The 23,315-nt window shown below is 32.1% G+C and overlaps 2 protein-coding genes across 4 annotated transcripts; both read right to left on the bottom strand.

Annotated features, from left to right (window-relative positions):
- Window positions 1–896: 896 nt before the first annotated feature.
- LOC145329760 (diacylglycerol lipase-beta-like) lies at window positions 897–18,773 on the bottom strand. 2 transcript variants are annotated; one of them, XM_080174141.1, is made up of 28 exons: window positions 18,525–18,773; window positions 18,102–18,174; window positions 17,720–17,786; window positions 17,394–17,428; window positions 16,738–16,784; window positions 16,184–16,262; window positions 15,772–15,893; window positions 14,692–14,778; window positions 14,146–14,203; window positions 13,908–14,002; window positions 13,762–13,810; window positions 12,868–13,032; window positions 12,633–12,733; window positions 12,006–12,109; window positions 11,501–11,600; window positions 11,229–11,283; window positions 10,759–10,822; window positions 7,231–7,338; window positions 6,048–6,165; window positions 5,655–5,710; window positions 5,511–5,557; window positions 4,634–4,697; window positions 4,244–4,307; window positions 3,719–3,827; window positions 3,263–3,385; window positions 2,662–2,810; window positions 2,020–2,109; window positions 897–982 (listed from the first exon to the last, which is right to left on the bottom strand). In XM_080174141.1, exons 1-28 carry the CDS (start codon window positions 18,608–18,610, stop codon window positions 928–930), a joined length of 2,370 nt encoding a protein of 789 aa, XP_080030267.1. In that variant the 5' UTR covers window positions 18,611–18,773; the 3' UTR covers window positions 897–927. The 2 variants fall into 2 exon arrangements, with proteins under 2 accessions (XP_080030267.1, XP_080030266.1); XM_080174140.1 differs by lacking the exon at window positions 5,511–5,557 and having other exon boundaries at window positions 5,608–5,710.
- Window positions 18,774–18,784: 11 nt separating this feature from the next.
- Window positions 18,785–22,797, bottom strand: ND-23 (NADH dehydrogenase (ubiquinone) 23 kDa subunit). 2 transcript variants are annotated; one of them, XR_013883083.1, is made up of 8 exons: window positions 21,595–22,797; window positions 21,336–21,463; window positions 21,098–21,185; window positions 20,792–20,883; window positions 20,098–20,198; window positions 19,588–19,670; window positions 19,128–19,278; window positions 18,785–18,987 (listed from the first exon to the last, which is right to left on the bottom strand). XR_013883083.1 is itself a non-coding variant. In XM_080174145.1 (7 exons), the coding sequence occupies exons 1-7, from the start codon at window positions 21,645–21,647 to the stop codon at window positions 19,203–19,205; spliced, it is 621 nt and encodes a 206-aa protein (XP_080030271.1). In that variant the 5' UTR covers window positions 21,648–22,797; the 3' UTR covers window positions 18,785–19,202. The 2 variants fall into 2 exon arrangements, 1 of the variants encoding a protein (XP_080030271.1); XM_080174145.1 differs by having other exon boundaries at window positions 18,785–19,278.
- Window positions 22,798–23,315: the final 518 nt, after the last annotated feature.

A 23,315-nucleotide genomic window follows, 5' to 3' on the forward strand; every position in this document is an offset into this window, starting at 1 on the left:
TAACTCACTCAAAATATTAAATTAATTTACAAGAATGTTTAATGTTAATTCTTCATTATTAATCGTATTTAAAAGCCAAATTACAATATGTTACAAGGGTAATTATGTTCATCAGTATCGCAGGAATTTAATATTTATATAATAATGTTTGTCTGTTAAACAGTTAAATTTTAGAAAAGCTTGTTAAATAATCAAAAACTGCAATTTTAAAATGACTATCTTTTACATTATAGCAATGCTTCTCTTCATAGCGTCTGCATGCATGCTCTTAAGTATTGATGTATGTAAAGAAGGAAAGGATGTTATTGTAACATCAGTCATGTTGTAGAATGTCGATACCCAACAATAATAAAATTGCGTTTTAGAAATGTTTGCAAAACAAACTCAACTTTCATAATTTAAACAAAAACATAATCTTACATAAACCTCAAAGCATAATTAGTATAAATTAATAATCTAGTTTGATATCAAATCAATTTGCCATTTTAAAATACATAATACAAAATCACTACAAATATTAGTTGTGCATTAAATTCTTCATATACCATTTGTATATTACAAAAATCCACAGAAGCGTATAAAATCAGGGATATGAAGGGATAAGACAATGGCCGATAAATTCACGTACAACCCCAATGATGATCAACAAAATTTATCCTTCTGTAGATTACAATCAGAGGTTGGATCGTTTGGACAATGAATTTAATGAACCAACCTATCATAATTAATTATAGTCCCTAAAGTTGTTGAGCCTGCCCAATGTCCACTCCCTTCAGTTGTTTAATGATGAGAATTAGGCGAAGGATAAGTTAAAGTGACAATTTTTAATTTTCAATAAAATGCGGAATTAAATGCACACCCAAATTAAAATGCCCCTTTATAAAATAATACTTGACCTTTTTATTATTTGACCTATACCAAAATGTTTCATAATTTGTTGATAAGCCTGTCCAAATAATTTGGTAGGTGGTCTCTTAACATTCTAAAAATAAACATAACTTTTAAGTTTGGAATGCTTATCTCTCGCATCGTATTATATAGAGCTTTCCGCGGAAATAAAAATGTACAATTATAAGACTAAAATCAGTTCTTTTAGCCCCGAGATGCCGAGATGCTAGACATAATCTTTCAGTATTACTGAGAACCGGTTCTAATCCAACGGATATTAATCGGTTTCGAAGCGATACGGGAAAAAATATAAATAGATTGAAAAAAAGGAAATATGAGAAGCAACATATAGGTAAAACTAAATCCCAAGGAAGTATATTGCAGGGGTGTATATTCTACATGGGATCCCCTGCTCAGGGGGGGGGGGGGGGAAATAAAAAATAAGTGGTTGGAGGGAAAAAAAATGTAAAAATCAAGAAAACTGAAAATATTTTTTCCATTTCCCCCCCCTCCTTGGTGAAAAAACCAAAAAAATGTGTGGTAGGAGGGATAAAATAAATAAAATTAAGAGTTCTTTAAATATTTTTCCATTTTCCCCCCTTCTTGGTGAGAAAAAACTAGAGGGGAAAAAAAATAAAAAATTTTGTAGCAGGGGAAAAAAAATAAATCTTGTGCAGAATATACACCCCTGGTATATTGAAAAGCGTGCATCTGCATATACTGTAGAGTTTAACAGTATAAACTGAGAAAAAAATAGCTTTAATTTTTTTCTGATAGCCATTCAATTTAAAACATGTTTGGTAATTAGGGTAATAAAGACAAAAAAATTGTCTGGGTTGCTAGGGATACAAATGTTTACAAATGGATAGGAGTATTTTAATTTTAGTTTTAAAAAGATTGTTTTTTGGGGGGGGTATTTTTCATTTTTTGGGGAGGTTGGGGGTGTCCCACCCACCCCCCAAGAAAATAGTTATAAACCTTCCCGGGACCTATGAGAAGCTACCCTGTAAAGGAAAAACCCGATCGGTTAAGCGGTCAGCGATATCCTTAGCTACAAACAAACGGACAGACAGACATCGTTCTACTTTGTATTATAGATATAGTCTACTATCATGCATGAAAAAATATTACCTTGGAGAGACTAAAATATTTTTAAAGTGTGTTTTATCAGGTCTGAACACTTGGCAGTCACCTTCTTCCGTTTCTTCAAGATATATGATTCTAAAAAGAACATATAGCTAAAAAATAGCAAATTTTTATTTAAAGAAACAAAATTATTGCTTTATTTGACCCACTTACCATTATCAGAAGTTAATATTCAATATCTCATTTTCTACATTGTGTGGGTAGTTTTATATCAGAAAAAAAATTTCATGATTTTTAACAAATTATGGTTAAAAAACCGGTTTTTCCAAAGAGACAAAGATTTTTTTCTACTATTAAAACAAGCCGTGCAGTTTATATTTATAAATGAACACATTTTTTGCACACCTTTTAATTGGCCATGATCCATTAATCTTATACAGTATTAACAAAAAGTAGTAAGCTTTATTATCTGCTTATTTAGTTGCTTCAGATTTTGAAGATTTGAGAAGCTAAATTTGATGATTTACTGACCTGTAACCATATAGTAACCATATAATAAAAAGGAACTATGTCTAATTTCTGAGTCTACTATGTAAGAAATTACAGGAACGTGTATAAAGATTTGTTAGATAAAAACCAGCCATAATATAAATAAAAGATACAGTGTGTGTGTGTTTAGATACATACCTCCCAGGTGGGTACATAGTCTCCCCCTCTAGCCTGAGACTGAGTATTTGTTCTGTAGCTGAGGTGATAAGTAACTGTTGGCCACTCCCCCCACTGGATTTACACTCAGTTGCTGTGCTCCTTTGCACTATCACAGTTTCATTAGATACCTAAATATATAATTGTTGATGTCTTGAATATAATATTGTCAGAGATCTCAAAGGATAAACAATTGACAAAATAAAATTAAGGCAAAGAAATTATTCTTAATGTAGGTTAAAATATCAATTCAAAAAATTGGACATTGATGCCTAAATCAAGATTTTATGGAAGTCTCCATAGTTTTTAGCCAACAAAAAGCAGAACAAGTTAAATCAAGAATGGTCAGTATAATTTACAATTAATTGAATAGTCTTCCTCCTTGAGTATTAGTAACTTCTGTTATTGAACGAGAGATACATGATATAGAACTGAATGTTCATTGTAATAAGGAACAAATTTCAGTTATCTACCTTAAATGGAAGCTCGTAAAATGTTTCTCCTAAACTGTTTCTGACCAGCGGAAAGACATAAAAACAAACATTTGGAATCATAGAGTAACTTAGCTCCTAAAAATACCCACCTCTGTATCTGTAGTATTAACTTGAACCATGGATAAAATTTCATCTTCTTTGGACGACACAACCTGTTCTATTTTGTTAAATTCCTCTGTGGATTTCTTCAGTTTTTCACATTCAGATGCAACCTAAAATAAAGCAAGAACGATTAGGTCAATAATTAACAGAGCTTTTTGAACAAAGAGCTGAAAAGCGAAGCATTAAAAGGAAGAGAGAGGAAAAAGAAAGAACAAAAAGACAGAAGGATGGGAATAATCCTTTATAAAGTAGCTTCGCTACTAAAATTTGTGTTGGATTATCACCACACCAGCCAATACAAAAATGATCATTTATTATTCAATAATAATAAAAACTTTTTACTTCGTTTCTTGGGGCCAAAATTATCTCTATTCTATTGTCATACCTAATTGATTTAAAATACAGCTACAATGTAAAAGGATGCCTGTCTGTCTGTATTGTACCTGTTTTATCAGTGGATCTTCATTGGTATGGAGGCCTTGATGTTCTTCCTGTTCTACTTCTTCAACATCAACCAGCAAGGATTCTTTGTTTCTGGAGATACCAGGCGGGCTAATACAAATAATTTATGATTCAAAAAAGTGGTTATAAATGTTTTAAACGTGGCGAAGCTATAATTCACTTTGTCTGTTGTCTGTTTATCCGTCTGTCAGTCTGTAACATTACAGGGGAAATGTAATTTTCTTGGTTGCAATTTATACACATTACTTTGCCCGTCTTTGTATCGGTTATATGAAGATTTCGTAATTTTCTCTAACATTAATCTCCTTTTCTTTCTCTCTTTTTTCTCCCTCACTTTTATTTGATTTCTGTCCGTTTGTCCAACCATGACTTTTTTTGTGTTTTGCTACTTATCCTAGTTTATCCATCTGACAAAATAGAAGCGGCTAAGAAGTTTACATTAAAAATAAATGATAATATACAAAAATGTTTTAGCATATTTTTAATAGAATAATATTAATACCAACCTAAGAACAATAAGATCCCTTTCTGACGGATTTTCTAACTCTGATACAGTAGTTGCATTCACGTCTGAAGTTTTAACAAAATCATTAATTAAAGCTAAGCTTTTTCTACGATAAAGGTCGTTTCATAAGTACCATCGTTATTTTAAATATAAATTTGGCCTGCTTGAATCGTCCGGTCGATTTGAAACATTACATAAGAAGAAATTAACATTTTAGACTAATTTTTGAAGCAGTGCAGCGCATATATCATGATTAACATAATGTATTATAATTTAAACACAATATTATTATATGATGATTTCTAAGACGATAAAGCACTGAAGCCTCTTTATAAAACTTATGTTTTTAAAATAAAGGGAAATCTAGCTCCTTTAAAATAATTTTGTTTTCCTGTATTTATATTTTCTTCTTCGTGGCTTGAGTTTAATCTTTCCATACTCATACGCCGTAATTCCTGTATAAGATAGATACATATAGATTTATAAATAGAGGGGGGGGGGGGGATGGGTTGGAAGTTGGAAAAGTAACGGCTAACAGCTAGCGGCTAAGCGGTAAAACCTATCTCCACATAATACTTTATGTCGCTCCAAAACCTTATCAAACGGTTCTAGCCGGTAGCTGTTGGTACTAGAAAATTAAAAAATAGTTATTGCTATCATTTAACATGAATTAAACCAAATATATGTTTTTAAAAAATTGATTCCTACATAATTAATGATGAATTTACCCTGAAAATAGGCAAAAAAAAACGGCTAAACGGCTGAGCCGCCAACCGTTACCTTTCAAACTTTTTGTTCGATTTAGGGAAAATAGACCTACCAAGGATTACTCATTACTTCGCTTATAACAGTATACTTTGTTGTCCCAGGAGTCAATATACCAAAAATCAGTCCAATCGGATAATTAGATCCCATAAAAATTTGTTAAATATTTTTAAAAATCAACATGTTTAAATGGACGTACGGACATTCTGGTAATGATTATAGAGTTGCTACGCTTTCTAAATCATACTTAACTATTAAAGGAATCACCATGCAAAGTTTGAAATCGATAGGATAATTCTAACATGCCTAAATTAACGAAAAAAGCTATCCGTTACGGACGGACGGACCGACCCTAATTAGAGAAAAGCTTTGCTTTTAAAAAGAAGGATAGATAGATAAATTAATAAATAGATAGATAGATACCTCATGAATAGTTGTAGACTTGACACAACATAGGAAGGACACAAGACCTTGACCAAATAGATGGATAGATAGATAGATACCTCATGTATAGTTGTAGATTTGACACAACATAGGAAGGACACAAGACCTTGACCAAATAGATGGATAGATAGAATAAACAAATAAATAGATAGATACCTCATGTATAGTTGTAGACTTGACACAACATAGGAAGGACACAAGACCATGTCCAAACAATTTGTACTTTGGTATTCTGCACTCCTCAGCGACCTTTCTTATCCTAACATTATGATTAGTTATATATAGGTAACAGAATGTCTTTGTGACTGGTTGTTTGTGAGCGGTCAGCGACGAATTTCGCTAACTGCTAAACTGATATGGTTCTGAATTAAAGTGAAGCTTTTTATAGGTCCAAAGAAGAATCATAATTATATTAATATAAAGTACCTTCACTCGCACAAAATTATTCGCCCCTGGAAAAAGTATCTACCCCCACCAAATTTTTTTTTACTTTTCTTTTGTCCAAACTAAAATTGAAAGAGTCGACACCCCCTGTTCTCAAGAGCCGCTAGGGGCGTAGCCGCTAGTACAATATATAATAACAAATAATGACTTACTCTTCTGAAAGCTTCGCTATATTTGAAAGACTCAATCTTGGTATAACATCGTCGCCTGTTACCAAGGTCACCGTAAACTTCAGACTTTCCTCTGCTGCTGTTGGACTTAGTAACCCACCTGATAACAAATTCATTTCAAAATTATATTTTGGATTAGGGGCTTTAAACTCGAAGCAAGTGTCCATTAGATGACCTTAAGAATGAGGAAATTGTGAAATTAGCGTTCTATTCAATACCTATAGGCTATACCCTCTAGGAGTTCTTTTGATGCGGGCATATACAAAAGGAGGATAGAAAATCATAGGGTTTCGGATCCGCAAGGATCCTTGGACTAAAAAAAATGCGGAAAAAATGGAAAAATCTACCTAAATTTATATAAAATCTCAGACATTCTCTTGATGAGAGCCAATCTTTATGGTTTAGGTTCAGACTTGAAAATTAAAAGTATTTTTGACTTCGAATTAAAGAATAAAATTTTTTTGAAAAATTTGGTGATTTTATTTTTATTGTCATAGATCCGGATCCGCACTGACCAAATTTTGAGGATCCGGATTCGCATACAATCAATGCGGATCCGAAACCCTAAAAAATCCGATATATTTTTTTCCTATGTATAGCAAAAAAAATAGCTTTAATGATTTGCATATACCAAGCTACCAAAGGATAATAAATATATCGTTCATTGTCCTATCCTAGATTACAAGGGAACTTAAGGGATTAGACGAAAAAGGACGAAAAATTTGTATACATCCTCAATCTTAAAAAATTTACTACCCCTTCTAGGTGTAAAAGTTATTGATTGTATAGCTTAGACATTACAGGTTTTGAACCAGCCGATCCAAATTCATTATAAGTATCCGAATTTTTGAGCCAACGATTAAGATAATGTGGTTATAAAACTTTGGGTACTAGTGTAGTTTACATTAACCTCCCATTAGAATGATTCCCTAGAAAATAACAAGAAGACAAGGATAACAAATCAGTTAGTCAAACACATGAACAATAACAAATTTAGAATAACAGCGTTTCCAAAAAAAATAAAAATTGATTAGAAATATTACCTAACCAAATCAAATGTTAATTTCATTTTCATGTCGTATGAAAAAAAAATAAGATAAAAGTTATCCGTTATGGACAGACAGAACCTAAATGTAGAAAAATATTTGCTTATGAAAAAACGTACCTGGTGGCGAATAGGCGAAGCATTTCACCACTCTATCCTTGTACTTCTCTCTCAGAATAAAGGAGAGAATAGACGCTGTACCAGCCCCCAGACTGTGTCCTGTCACTACTAGATAGATAGATACGCATGAGATAAAAGATAGATACAGAATAAGCAATTGCGTCTATAATTCTTCCGTGTATACATACTAGCGACTTCGCCCCTAGCTTTGCCCAAAAGGTGATCCCAAAAAAAAATTAAGGCGAAATTCGTAAAAATACGAAAGAAATTTTCAGCAAAAAAAATTGGGGTTGATTTGTTTGTTTTTTGGAGGGTTGACGGAGTCCCACCCCTCAAGAAAATAGCCTAAAACCCCTACAGGACCAGTAGGTATATTCCCTGATGAGTAGAATCCGATCGGTTCAGTGGTTACCGAGATCTTAAGGGACGGACGGACAGACAGACAGACGGACGGGCGGACAGACGGACGGACAGACATCATTCTACTTTGTATTATAGATATTATGCTAGCTATCTTATGGACGGACAAATTCTTGTTATAGAAATACAACTTTGCTTATTTAAGGTAAGTATTTTTTTTCGATTAAAGAAAAATACCTACGTTACGAATAAATTTTAAGAATCACAAGACACAAAAATATAAAATGTAAAAAGCTAGAGAAAAAAACAAGGACAAACAATTAGCATAAATAGGATAGGTATTAAACTAAGTATAAAATGTAAAAATCACAAGGCAAAATGTCAGGTTTAACTTTTCACAAAAGTCACATAAAATATGCTTCAAAGCTTTTTAAAGACATTATATAATATGATTGTGTGTGTGTGTGAAAAATCAGCTGTTATCAGTAGAAAGCTGCGAGAGTAGCATGGCGGTCATATGTGCGTGCGTGCGCGCGTGTTTGCCTGAACGAACGAGCTTGTGTGTGAGAGTGTGTGTGTGCAAGAAAAAAATTAGGTGCACATTGCTTTCTGATTTAGAAAGCCCTAATAATCGAAATGGAAAATGTACTTATTAGGAAAAGGATTAAAAAAGAAAACGTCCCTAGTATCAAACCTTTTAAAAAGCTAGTAGTTATTATTCCTCATCGTATTATAAACGGCTTTCCGCGGATTCATATAGAATCTTATGATTGTACATTTTTATATTTGTAGAAAGCTGGATATAATACGATGCTAGACATAGTTTTTTCGTATGGATGAGAACCGGTTCCTATCCACCAGATTCGAATGAATACGAGAAATAATTTATCATGATGATATGAATTTAGAGAGATATATAAATTAAATTTGAACTAAATGCGGCCACTTACAAAGTTGCTGCGCTACTAAAAAGAACAATTGCGTCCAATATTATAGGATGTTAAAAAAATTAAATTCTAACAAGGATGACAACATCCATAAAAGCGAAGCTCTGAAACGGAAGGACAAACGGACATTAACACTTGTATAATGTCAGAACTGAATAATCAGAATGCAAATGTATAAGAGTCAAAGCAAAATTGTAAGTAAATTTGTTGAAAAACTGCTTGATACAGGATAATGATTATGGACATACTTACATTTTTAGGACTTGATTATAGAGTTGCTTCGCTTACAATATGTACTTTGTTGTCCCAGGAATCAGTATACCAAACATCAGACCAATCGGATAATTAGGTCACATACAAATTTGTTGTTAAAAATGTAAAAAAAATCTACATGTTTAAAATGGACGTACAGGCATTCTGGTAATTATTATAGAGTTGCTACGCTTTCTAACTCGTACCTAACTATTACAGGAATCACCATGCAAAATTTGAAATCGATAGGACAATTCTAACATGCCTAAATTAACGAATAAAGCTATTTAAAAAAGTAAAAAAGTCAACATGTTTAAAATGGACGTACGGACATTTTGGTAATGATTATAGAGTTGCTACGCTTTCTAAATCGTACCTAACTACTAAAGGAAACACAATGCAAAATTTGAAATCGATAGGACAATTCTAACATGTCTAAATTAACGAAAAAAGCTATCCGTTACGGACGTACGGACGGACCTACCCTAATCATAGAAAAGCTTCGCTTTTAATAATCATTTACGGCCAATATTTTATTTTTTTATTTAGCCTTTGAATTTCAATTCTAAACCAAAAACCCATTAATCAAATAACCCATCACCCCCATATTCAATAATTACTCTCCTAAATATGGTTCCAGGACAAACACAGGAGTGACAAACGTCGGAGTGGACAAACGAAGGAGTGACAAACGTCGGAGTGGACAAACGCAGGAGTGAAAACGTCGGAGTGGACAAACACAGGAACTACTGAAATACTATACTAAAGGTATGAAAAAAACTCAGTTTAAAACAAAAAATAAATGCTTAGAAATAAAAAACTGTACTTAATATTTTTTGACTGAACAACAAAATAATTGCACACAAAATCGTGCATTTAGATATACAGGGTGGGCCACATAAATCCGGACTTTTTTCACACGGCCATAGTACCAAAACTACTTGACCAATCAGGACGTTTGACCACACTATAAAAAGCTTAGGTCATTACCTTTTTGCCCATAACATTTTTTGGAGGATAGAGGACGTGTACTCCGAGCTGGCAGCGCTTATGTTCAACATGGCAGATTCGAAATGAGCGCTAGTTTACCCTAGATTCTCAATATGGTCCCACTAAATCTGATCTCAGCCCATCTGTAGCTGAGATAGACTTATGAAACTTGCTGGATATACTGTTAGATACTTAAAGAAGACACTAGAAAAGACGAGAGTGCTCTATCCCATCTGGTTTGTCCGTAGTACTCCGGCAAAGTGAAACGTGGCAGATTTTAGGGTGTCAAAAATGTAAAAAAATCTTGAAAATTTCTCGGTTCTCGACTACATGGGCCCATTTGAAACCTTAAAAATCGTATTACACTATGTGTTACGATGATAACCATAGCTTAATCTTCATGCCATTTCCAAAAAGGTATAAAACGTTGTTCTAGCTTAATTGTGGCCAAAATGAGAGCCGCCGTGTCGAATGGTAGCTTGAAAGATGGGTATATCTGGGTCCTGCGGTTACTCACGTCCCTAAGGAGATGTGGCCTCCCAGCAGCCCCGATCTTCATACAATTGACTTATTGACCTGGAGCACCATTAAAGCACGAACCAATAGACGCGCCTATACCACAAAGACCTCCCTCATTGCCACTATCAAGGAGAACTTCGCCATCTTGGACAGGGACATGGTGACCAGGGTCGGGGGGCGGTTTAGGGGGCGGGTAAAGGCGGTGATGGAGACTGGCGGCGATTTTATTGAATAATTTAATAGTCATATACCTAGTTTACTTCCCAGTTTTTAAAATTCAATAAAATCTTTAAAATTGACGATTTTATGTTCATTTGTTTAAAAATAAGAAAAAGTCCGGATTTATCTGGCCCACCCTGTACTTTCTCGTTAGGAAAACATTTAAAAAAGGTTATAAAGCTTATTGTATCCTTCTTAAACTGAATACGAGATCTTAACAAAATACACAATACAATTTTACCTATTGAATAATCCGGAAACTCGGCGAGTGCAAGATTTAAATGGTTGACTCTTTCTTGGCGATCCTACAAATGTTTAAGAATTGATATAGCTGAATAGCAGACAATAAAAGCTGCTTAACTTCAATCAACGTTTTTATGGTGCTTGGGAACAATAAGTAGAGAGGGAGAGGTAGTTATTGAGTTTAACTTTAAGTCAGGTTTGGATATATTAAACAGGGTAGATAGGGGCTACAAGGTTAGGTCACCAACGCAATTATAGAAACTGCGAATTATGGAACAATGCCGGCCTCAGGGGTTAAGCATAATAAAAAACCTCCCATTAATTCCAACTTATTTTAAAAATAATGGGAGGGTTCTATGCTTGCTAGGCACTTTGAGGAAAAAGCAGCAGTTACTTTCATAGGTACTAATTAAATATTATTTTTAAGAATATTTTTACGGAAATATAAAAGTTATTTGAAAATTCTACCTTCTTTTTCTCCGCCTCAGAAACTGGAAGCCCATGTAATCTCAAATAAACATACCTAAAACAATAGGTATAACTTTCAAGTTTAAAGTTACAATTGTAAACAAAACCACAAAGTGTCATAACACGCCGAAATAAAAAAAAAGACCTATGAGAAGCTTCGCTGTAAAAAAGAACTATATCGGTCCAGCAGTTAGCAAGATCCTTTGGTACAATCAGACAAACAGACATCCTTTTACTTTGATATAGGATTGACATTGTGAAGTATAACTAACCTAGCTGCATGAACCATCCCCTTGTGTCCCTGTAGTTTACCATCCAAGACTATATCTTCTGGAAAGCCAGTGTTTAGTGCACATGATTCAGCTCGAAGATCTGAAAGGAATATTACAATTTTTTGATCAAATATTATTCTACAAGACTCTCCCCAAAATAAAATCATTTAAAATTTTAGAAACATTTTTTTTTATATTTTATTAAAAAACTATTTATCTACCTTATCGTTGTCCTAAAACTGACTAACTTATTGAAAAATGTTATTGTCATTATTGTCAAAAATAGGGAGAAAAAATCCGCTTATGGCGGCAAAAATTGAATTTTACAGTCATCTCAATTTTTAAAGTAAAATAACACGAACAGTCTACACTTGAAAGAATTTGTTACTAGGTATCTAATAAAAATTGTTAATAAATAATTAAATAGTCGATGATAAAGATATCTTCTAAAATATACAGTAGAAGTTGAATTATTTTTCAATTTTAAAGAAAATAGGAATTAAACCTGTGAACATATCAGCAATACTCATGGTGCCACGGATGGAGATAACTAAACATTTCTTTTCATGGTCCACAGCCACAAAGTAGGGAACTTCTTGGATTTTATTCCTAGACATAGAGAAGTTATCTTTAACTATTATATAGAAATTTCAGAAGGATTCATTGATGGAAAGATAAATAGTAAATGATTCAAGGATGTAAGCATTAATAATGGCGAAGCTAAACATAAACAAATCAGACACGTTTATTCTTTAACATTTAGATTAAAAAAAGGTTGTGCTTTTGCAAATAATTTCCATTTGAAATTGCTAAAAATTTAGATATATTTTTGTAGCGTAAAACTAGTTTTGTGCCGTAACTAAAGGGGGGGGGGGGAGGGTTAGATGGAAGTGGGTTATACGGAAAATTTTCACTTAGATTTTTCGTCAGAATCCTGGTTCATTGTCCCTGAGATTAAGTATCAATTGGAAATTGAGTCACTTAATGATAATATGTTTATGAGATAGCAGGACTTGGAGTTCGCATTAAACAAGCACTCCTTGCTATCTTATGGTTGTATCTCAGCCCTATGCATACGAACAATAAAGTCAACAAAACAATATATTGGTTAAACCACAAATCTATAATTCACCTGTTATCAAAAATGATAAAATCTTCGTCTGTGGTGTCCAATAGGGCTTTGGCTGCGGCTAAATTGATATTACAACACCCATCTCCTTCTACTACTTTACTCTAAAAAGAAAAATACAAAAAAATTAACAAAATTTTCACTAGGTACCTAACCAATAAAATAAATATGTTGCATGGTATTCTTAAAATTAATCAATATAATCATATTCATTAAATAAATAATAATAAATAGATACCTGACTCCTCATACAAGGAAAACAAGGGCAGTAATGAAGGTATCCAGTCAATGAGCAGCATCTAGCGATTGGATTTTCAACTATATACCACCAACAGCCGTACGCAGCCAGAGAATATTTGTAGAAGTATTTCAGGTCATTTATGTCTGTACTTACTTCAACAGTCTTAATAAAATTATTAGTAGGTATAATTAATAAGAAGTAGGTATAATTTCGGTTATTGCTGAATTAAAATAACCATAAATTGATGTAAATCCCAAATAAACATAAACAAAATTACCCTTTCTGTGATTAAAATCATTGGTTGATAAGTTAGGACACTGAAATTTTTTTTTATAAATACCTAAAGGGGTAGTTTCACGAAATGCATTTGAACTTAATTTAGTGAACCGCATATTTTTTGCTAGTTAATGGGTTTAACTATATTTATATGGCATATATTTGAAAGAATTTAAATTTTTTACCACGTAGTTTTTAAAATATCAAGACTTGAAATTCGTCTTTTTATGATTTATGCAATTTAAAAAGACGATTTTCAAGTCATGACATTTTAAAAACTACGTGGTAGAAAATTGAAATTCTTTCAAATATGTGCCATATAAATGTAGTTTAACCAATTAACCAGGAAAAAATATGCAGTTCACTAAATTAAGTTCAACTTCAAATACCTTTCGTGAAACTATCCCTTTTTAACACAACCTATGAAAGAATGTCTATAGACTCTACCTAGACTCTTGAATTTAGTTTTCTTATCATTATTTTTAGATTTTCTTCTCTTTTACTGTATTATAATTTGCTGATATTTTTTTAAAAGCTAGAATGTAATTTGCTACCTAATCCTTTACATTAAAAATTGAAAGTTAATATTATGTTTAAACAGAATTGAAGTCTTACCCTTTGAAGAATAGGTTGTATTTTCACAGTTTTCTCCTCCTTGGCACGACTAAAAACAATCCTTATTAATCACTAAGAATTTTAATTTTACCTAAAATTTTGGATTAAATACAACCATATTTAGTAAGATATCTGTCTATCCTAACCTGTGCTTGAAATGAAGTAGTAATAGGCCAGCTGCAATGTCAGACGGGACCATATCGTCATCATGGAAGGTTTTGGCAAGCATATTCGAGATTTCCTATAATAATAATTTCTTTGAAAAGAGTTTGAAAAAATTCTGTAACTATAATTAAGTCATTAGACAGACTCATAAGTAGTAGATTTATTTCTGCGTGTCTATACATATAAGTTATAAAAAGAAATTTGAAAGCACGTACAAACCTTAAATGCCTCTAAGGTTGATTCATCGTTAGTCCATGGCATTAAACATCGCAACCCTCTTAATGATAATAATATTAATTTATAATTAGTGATTGAAATTACTAAATAAGCAGGTATTATTTAAAATGATATTTGAAAACATAGGTATTTGTATCCTTGGATGAAAATTTAATTACATTTTTGCAAGAATGCACCTATTGAACAAATGGTCGTACATTTTTATTCAAGTTAGGTAATGTTATCGCCACGAAGAGGTTAGGTTTTCGCGAGGTTTAGGCCCTCTGAGGGGGGGGGGGGTTCTAAATATTATAAACTTCGAAAAATCATAAACAGCAAACCCTTTGATTACATTACCTTTGCGTAAGAGTCATAGGTGAATTTTATAGAAATACGTCTTTAAAAGGCAAAAACTTTTCTTATTGTCAAACATTTAATAAAGAAGCATTAAATTCTATTTTTTTCGTCTTTAGCAGTTCCGAACCAATCATCTCTCCGACAACAAGCGGATACGTCGGAAAAAAAACTTAACAAATCTAAACTAATAACCTGTAAGCCCAAACTGACTCCTTTTTAATTCTCTCATATTTGGCCAAGGGCTCTTTTTCAGATGATGTCACTCTCTTGGAAAACGGCCTATAAAAATATTAGTTTTTAAAAGCGAAGCTTTTCTATAATTAGGGTCGGTCCGTCCGTACGTCCGTAACGGAAAGCTTTTTTCGTTAATTTAGGCATGTTAGAATTGTCCTATCGATTTCAAATTTTGTATGGTGATTCCTTTAATAGTTAGGTACGATTTAGAAAGCGTAGCAACTCTATAATCATCACCAAAATGTCCGTACGTCCATTTTAAACATGTTGATTTTTTACTTTTTTAACAACAAATTTTTATGTGATCTAATCATCCGATTGATCTGATTTTTGGTATATTGATTCCTGGGACAACAAAGTATAATGTAATAAGCGAAGCAACTCTATAATCAAGTCCTAAAAATGTAAGTATGTCCATAAACATTATCCTAAATCAAGCAGTTTTTCAACAAATTTACTTACAATTTTACTTTGACTCTTATACATTTATATATGATTATTCAGTTCTGACACTATACAATTGTTAATGTCCGTTTGTCCTACCGTTTCAGTGCTTCGCTTTTATGGATATTGTCATCCTTGTTTTTTTTAAATATAAGTGATTTTAATTTGATGAAGCCAACTTTACCTACCCAATTATGTATAGACTCTACAGAACGATATAATTAGTATTAAAAATCAAATTAAAAACTACGAAGATAAGCAAAATTTCACTAAGTGTTTCTTGACAGGCAACATTTTTTTAGAACTACCGTTTTGGAGGTAATAAGAAAAGACCCTGGGTAAAAATAACGAGATTATTTTAGAATGCGGAAAATTGTAATTAATTTCTATACATAGGTCATGTCATTACAGAAAACAAACTCAATAATTACACTATTGTCTGAGAGTCCTAACTCAAAGGGTTACGCCTGTTTTTTTTTTGTTTTGGGCTAAGGACTTCCTTACAATTATACACAACTGGGTGGATCTTAAAAGATTCGAAAGTTTAGGTATTAAAATTCTACCTTCTCCTTACAAAAATTTGAAGATACTTACTTGAATGCCGTTATAACACAAATGAATTTGATGATAAGGAGGACATATGTCAGCGCAATAATCAGCAGTATAAAAATTATAACAACTCGAAAACTTTCCTCTTTATCACATCTAATCCAATCCTATGGTTAAAATAAATAATATCAAAATATAAATAAGAATATTTTTAATTTAAACATAATATCAACAAAGAAAAAGTAGAGCTAAACCAAAGGAAATTGATTTATATTACGGAAAAACGTTCGTATAAACACTTTAAATAAGTAAATATGCTCATAATACATAGTTAAGTAACATTAACTAAATAAAGTTTAATAAAATTAACGGAAGAAAGTAGGACAGATTCTTCTTAGTTAAAAATTGGTTGCACCACCACTGATAAAAAGAAAACAATGAACTGTTATTGAGTTACCTTGATAACAAAAAATGTTCCACAGCCAGTGATAATACATTCAGCAAAGGTAAGACTACAGTTGATGTATAAATGGGTACTAAAAATATAATATTAATAGTTATTTATCGCATGGTATTTTAGACAGCTTTCCGCAGATATTGAAATAAAATATATAAAAAGCCCTGAAATCAATTTTATGAGTTTTATTTATTATTCGTGGAAACTAATATGACAAATAAGATAAATAATCTAAAGTAAACATGTTTTAAACCAAGACTGCTCAAATGAAAGTCGTGCCATTTTAAGATTAGATTATAGAGACATTTTACGCATTACGTTGTACCTAGTTGTTTTAAGAATCATAACCTTAAATCATTTTAATGATACAATTGTATTTATAATTATCTATGAAAATAAAAATCAATTTGTTAAAGTTTCTGGATTAGACCCTATTATGTCACAGGAATCAATGGGTTAGGTTTGAAGACGATAGGACGAAAAAGCTCAATGTATAGAGAAATTTCGTTTTGAAAACAGCAGTCCTAGAACTAATATTGAAATGTCAAACCTACCTAACATGTTTTCTTGGATGAGGCACTGAATTGTCGAAAATTTTACCCTAAAAAGAGTAAGACTTTCATTTAAATTTTAATTTAATGTAGATAGTCAATAATGATAAAATTCTTGAGATTGTTTCAGACCTTTCCCTCTCCTTTCGTAATAGTATCAACGCCCCTAGATGTTGGCTTCGGACACATCTAATAAGATATTATATTTTGTTTATGTAAATTTTAGCAAAGATATACATTTGTATATTTCTGTTATTTACCGAGTGAATCATAAGGATTTCTTTGTAATCGTAAGGACATACTTACATTTTTAAGACTTGATTATAGAGATGCTTCGCGTATAACAATGTACTTTGTTGTGCTAGGAATCAGTATTCCAATCAGTATCAGACCAATCGGATAATTTTATCACATAAAAATTTATTGTTAAAAAAGTTAAAAAGGCAACATGTTTAAAATGGTTATACGGACTTTCTGGTAACGATTATAGAGTTGCTTCGCTTTCTAACTCGCACCTAATTCCTGTATGAATCATCATGCAAAGTTTGAAATCGATAGGACAATTCTAACATGCCTAAATTAACTAAACAAAGCTATGCGTTACGGACGTACGGACCGACCCTAATTATAGAAAAGCTTTGCTTTTAATAAAAAAATACCTGCGCACTAAAATATCCCAGACCACACAGGTTAACTATTTAATTTGAAATCAGATTAATTATCATATTTTTTTATTTAGACATTATCATTTTACCATAGATCTGAGGGAAAATTATGCACAGTGTTTTACTTTTAAGTGAATTCTTTTACATACGACTTAAGTCTGTGTATATAAAGGTTTTGTATGTCGCTTAACAAGTATGCCGATTCTGTTCTCCATTTAATAGAACCTTCTATTACTTAAGGGATTGTTTTAAGCTATTTCACATTTAAGATGAGGTCTGCCTTTTTCTATAAGGTACTATTTTTATGATAATTAATGTTCCTGTGGATATTATTTGAAGAACTAGTGCAGCTATTAGATAGGCAGTTGTGTATCTGTATTCCTTTCCCTTAAAAGAAAATACATATTACATTTTAGCTTTTACAGGTCCAGAGATGGTTATAGGCTATTTACTTTTATTTTTAAGTCTTGATATAGATGTTAGGGGCACATCCGCTAGCATATGAAAATATTATTATTGGATTTGGTAATATATTATCTAGATCATTTATGTGTGTATAGTTAAGTAAAAAAAGGTACGCTAATCAATAATCACAACACGTTAAAAGGTGCAATCTCTTAAGATTACTCACATTACTTAATAATCTTACTTCCAAAATAATATAATTCTGAAATCATTGTTTGGCTTAATCTAATAGCTTACCATACATTCAAGCTTGTTTAATTCTTGCATATGGAAACCAAGAATAAAACCAATTGTTATTGTGGACCCGACTCTGAAAATAAAGTTAATTGAAATTAAAAAATGGACGATAAATTGGTACAATAAACATTACCAATTACCAAATTCTAAAGAAATTATGAGAATACCTAGTTGCACGAAATACATTTGAACTTGAACTTAGTAAAATTGTTTACTGCTGTCTAAAAGTACCCCAACTCGTTAAATGCAATTCGTGCAGCTATCTCTTTATGGTTATAAAGTTTGTAAACTGCTATTTTGAACCAACCAATAATTTTTCAATAAAAGTATCCAAAGTGTTAAGCCAAGATGCGAAAATGTATTACAGCAACTTTAAGGTTCAATGTTACCTCCCTTCTTCCCTAGATTTCATCTAGAGCTTACCTGCATAATATCTCGAAAACAGCAGAGAAAACAAAATCATCACTACCCAACCTCCACTGTTTGTTAAATAATATTACAGGTGGCATTTTTATCTTTTAATTGTTTATTCTTCCTAATGGTTAACTTTGGGAATATTTTTTGTTTTGGGTTGATTTTTAACAATCTCTTATTTTCAAATTATTTTTCACTTTGTTGTTTTACATTTTTTCTAGTATTACCCTCCATAAAAACATTTTACTTCTGTATTCTCGAACATTTTTTTATATCTGTAAGAATTATATTATATGTAAATCTTTATTGGTAGATTTTTTCACATTTCTTTTGACTAAGTTTTATTTATTTTAAATTCAACAAGTTTATTATGAATCATAACCTTAAAAACATTACATTTCAGCCCCCAATTTATCTTTAAAACTGAATTACTTCATATTTTTTATAGATAAAGATAACAAAACAGATTTGACTTATTATTATCATAACTATTGTAATTGAAATGTACACTTTTTAGTTTTTATGCAAATAAATAAGACAAATAAAGAATCACCTAATTACCTAAATAAACAAAATAAATAAAGTGTAATTATGATAACAATAAACCCTAACTAAAATCTCAAATCCCCCAAAATTATTGATATTGTCTCTATTATTAAAAATAATAAAATTAATATTTTTAACATTTTATCTATACAAATAATCAGCTTCGATGTTAGCAGCGATCTCAACCTCCCATTTGTCACCGTTGTTTAAAAGTTTCTCCTACAAGTTCATATTTAGACATTGATTCAAAATAATTTGATGTTTCATTTTTTATATCTTTTTTTATACCTAAAACTTTTCTTAATATTACCTAGGATATAATTTTGTTTTGAAGCTTTAGATTTTAATATATACTTTTCAGATTGATTGCGTGCTGAATTGGTTAAACTATAAAAAAATATTTCGAAAAATACCCGTTAACTTATCTAAAATGCATTTCAAAAAACTAAATGCCCAGTTTGCAATCTTGTAATGGTTACGCTTGATTGGCCGATTGTTTTTTGATTTTTCTATCAATATGAACTATTCCTTGTTGTACAACAATTCTTCGTGTGTTTCTGTGCTAAACTCAAAGTTAGGTCCCTCCACAATAGCGTCAACAGGGCAAGCCTGAAAGATATATTGTTAAAAGCACAGTTTTGGCATTAAGGGCGTATCCGTACGCTTCCATGCCGAAAAGCTCCGTACGTTAATTTAAACATGTTAGACTCGATTTTAAACCTTACTTAAGAACTCATGTTACATTTAGGTATCATCTTCATTATAAACAGTACCCGAATTTTAGATTTTCCAGAAAACTAACAAAGAAAAGACAATCAAGGATTTGAATATGTCAACAGTAGTGATAAATAGAGCTATATAAATATGAATTGAATTATATACTTCTCACTGTTTGGTTCATTTAATTCGTGTAGTTTAAAGCTCTGATTAGGAATTAAGGTCTGATTTCTTTTAAGTTGGAACTCCAATTAAAATCATTCCTTGTCCTCCTATGGCTATATATCATCCCTATACAACAACTTAAAAAAACAGCTACCTCCTGGCAGAAACCACAGTAGATACACTTGGTCATGTCGATATCGTATCTGGTTGTCCTTCTGGCGCCATCAGCTCTCTCCTCTGCCTCAATGGTAATGGCCTGCAGTTTATTAACAATTTTGCATTTTACAAATATTTAAAGAAGAAACAGTATGTTATAGAAAGACAAAAACAATTTTTTCTATAAGCAATAATATGTAACAGAAGAACTTTTGACTGTATATAATAAGGGGCGTCGTAGCTCAGTGGTAACGAACTGAGTTACGGTGGTATGAATTCGAGTTCAAGTCCCCATGTGGCAACTCGAATTTCTCAGTTGCAATTCATTCACGCAAATTCCCCTTGGTTGTGTAAGAAGGGTGATAATTGGGTAGTTTGGATACTCAATAGTCAAGTACATAATATTAGTACAACCCTTACCCAAGCTCCTCTGTGGAGAGCGCCATTCATTGCGGTGACTTAATTTGGGACACCTGCCATACTCGGCGAGGGTGAGGAAATAAAGAGTAGGTCCCTTGAGACAGCGGGTCAAGTACTTATACTTGAGCGTGGACCTTGAGCTGGCCCTAGTGCTAGCATACAAAAGTGTCTCGTCCTACTCCATGACTAGTTATGTCCAAACACTAAGAAACTATGGCTACACACCCACACACACACACACACACACTGTATATAATAATGCAAAATATATTCCTGTGCGGGGCACACAGCCTCACAAAGCTTGCAGGCAATACAACGCTCCTCACCACTTGGGTAACGACGCAGAGCATGCTCACCACGGAATCTACAAACGTTCTTGTATATATACAAACTCTACTCCTTCTCCCTAATATTAATGTGTGAACACGAAATAAAATGAAAAACATTTCAACTACATTGGAAAATATACCTAAACCTTTATCACATTTTTTTTGTTTTACACTAGTCGGAATTACTTTCATATTTAGGTTCTTTTTTTACAATCTTAAAATATTAAGAATAATATATAAGAAACGTTCCTGGGTGAAAGAGGTCCCTTCTCAAAAGGATAGTTAATAGTGGCAGGTTCCTTGAAAATATGACCAAGGGTTACGGCCAAACCACGACCTAAAATTAAGAAAGTTAGATAACCGAATTAAATCAATGTATACAAAAAGTTCTCAGTAAATTAGGAATATCTTTGAATTTACGTACTAATTTCAAAAAAATACAAATTATCCTCTTAGTAAACAAAATTGGACAAAAAAAAGAACTTACCAATTTCACCGATAATAATGCTGTTGGAACCTTTGTCCATGAGTTGTCCCCAAGTAGGAACTCCTGATTTAGGGGGGTTAACATAGGTGTAGTCTCCACCACTCACATGTCTAACTCCTACTGTGGACCTAGAAGGATAATCACGTAAGTATGTATGAGGGGGGGAGGGGAGGGGGGGTTGTAGTACATCTTAGTGAAAATTTCATTTTATATAAATTATTTTTAAATTATTTCATCATATATAAATTACATTTCTTACCTAGCAATGTGGGCGCTATTACGACCAACTGAAAAGATTTTCACCATAGACATTTTGTCTAAAATAATATAGATTATTAGGTATTAGTTAGGAAACTATTTTTATAGCGAAGCTACAGTGTAAAGGAGTACCATATCAGGTGTAAGGTATAACCAACAAAGCTAAAAAATCTAAAATAATAATTGGGGGGCAGATGGAGAGGTCGTCAGTTTTATTATAAGTTGCCCCCCAACGACAGCTAAAATACGTACCTATAGGATTCGTGATTCATTTGGAATTATTTCGTTATTGATATAAGCTGGAACCATATTGGTTCAGCAGTAGGCAAGATCGATCCTTCATTACAGAAAGAACAATCGTCACAGAGAGTATTTCTGTTACTTTCATATAAGGATAAAGAATATACGAGCTTGAAAAAATTGCCTAAACATAAATCAATACCTACAGGAAGTCTAGAATCCCAATATAACTTAATGAACAATTAAAAATGACACAGTTATAGTATATAACAGTCGATCCTACCACATTATTGATAAGAAAGTGTGCGTTATTTATATTCATATATCAATAATCTAAAGTTTAAATAGCTAAAATTCTTAACTTGTCGCAGTAATTTCAGATTTTATTTTGGCCTAAAATTTTGTAGCTTGTTTGGTTACACTTTTAAAGAATTGAATCTTCATCTGATAGAAATTTCTTTTACTTATTGGACAAAATGTTGTGTCTGCTGGATCATCTAGAAAAACAATTCAATTAGCATAAGAAAGCCCTGGATTAACATTCATTAAAAAAGAGCTAGCTAGGTACGTATGTATCTAGAATAGGTGAAAGACCAATTGCTCATTGGTCAATTTTTCACATGCAGTGCAGTGTTTTAAAATGTAAACATAATTTGTCCTACATTACACATATAAATTCATTAAGAGTTTAGCTAGCTATATCGCAAAGTACAGCCAGACGAACATAATATAGTTAGGAATCAGTTAAGAATGAAGAATATAGGAAGTTTCATAAAAAATCTGAAATCTAACTATCTGTTTAGTTAATCGATAGAAAAAGAGGTCTTTTTGTTACTCTTATAGATAGACAGATTATATAGTAGATTCGCTATTTAAAACACATTTTCATTTTTTTAAATATAAATATATTAACATGACAAATAAGCAGTAGTAACCATTTCACAAACATATTTTTTCATAACACAAAAATATCATTACTCAACTATCAAAAATTTGTTAGCTTAGTAAAAACAAAGCTTTTCTTTAAGTCGGGTCCTTCCGTCCGTACGTCCTTCCGTACGACTGGAACGGATAGCATCTTTTGGTAGGTAAATTAGCATGTTAGAATTTTCCATCAATTTCAACTTTTGCATGGTGATCTATTAGATTAGGTATAATTTAGCCGACGTAGCGACTCTATAATCGTGACCAGAAAACCCGTATGTCCATTTTAAACATATTGATTATTTACTTTCCAACACAAAATCCATGTGATATTATCATCCGACTGATCTGACTTTATGGAACTGATTCCTAGGACAACACAGTAAAACGTTATAAGCGAAGCATCTCTATATCAAGTCCGCTAAAATGTAAGTATGTCCTCAAAATTTATCCTATATTTAGCAGTTCTCAGCAAATTAATTAACACTTTTGATTAGACTTTTAAAAATTCATATTCTGATAATTCTCAGTTTATAAACAGTACGGGTGTTAATGTTC

This window comes from Acartia tonsa, chromosome 10, assembly GCF_053477335.1.
Source record: "Acartia tonsa isolate MP-2025a chromosome 10, ASM5347733v1, whole genome shotgun sequence".
In the NCBI taxonomy this organism is placed as follows: Eukaryota; Metazoa; Arthropoda; class Copepoda; order Calanoida; family Acartiidae; genus Acartia; species Acartia tonsa.

Coding starts and splice junctions, on each gene's coding strand:
- ND-23 (XM_080174145.1), bottom strand. CDS start 21,647: ATGTCTATGGTGAAAATCTTTTCAGTTGGTCGTAATAGCGCCCACATT. Junction 21,186..21,335: donor CATTATTATCGGTGAAATTG/GTAAGTTCTTTT, acceptor TCTTAATTTTAG/GTCGTGGTTTGGCCGTAACC. Junction 20,884..21,097: donor AAGGGACCTCTTTCACCCAG/GAACGTTTCTTA, acceptor GAACGTTTGTAG/ATTCCGTGGTGAGCATGCTC.
- LOC145329760 (XM_080174141.1), bottom strand. CDS start 18,610: ATGCCACCTGTAATATTATTTAACAAACAGTGGAGGTTGGGTAGTGAT. Junction 5,558..5,654: donor GTACAAATTGTTTGGACATG/GTCTTGTGTCCT, acceptor TATTTGGTCAAG/GTCTTGTGTCCTTCCTATGT. Junction 4,308..4,633: donor AGAAGAAAATATAAATACAG/GAAAACAAAATT, acceptor TTAAAACTTCAG/ACGTGAATGCAACTACTGTA.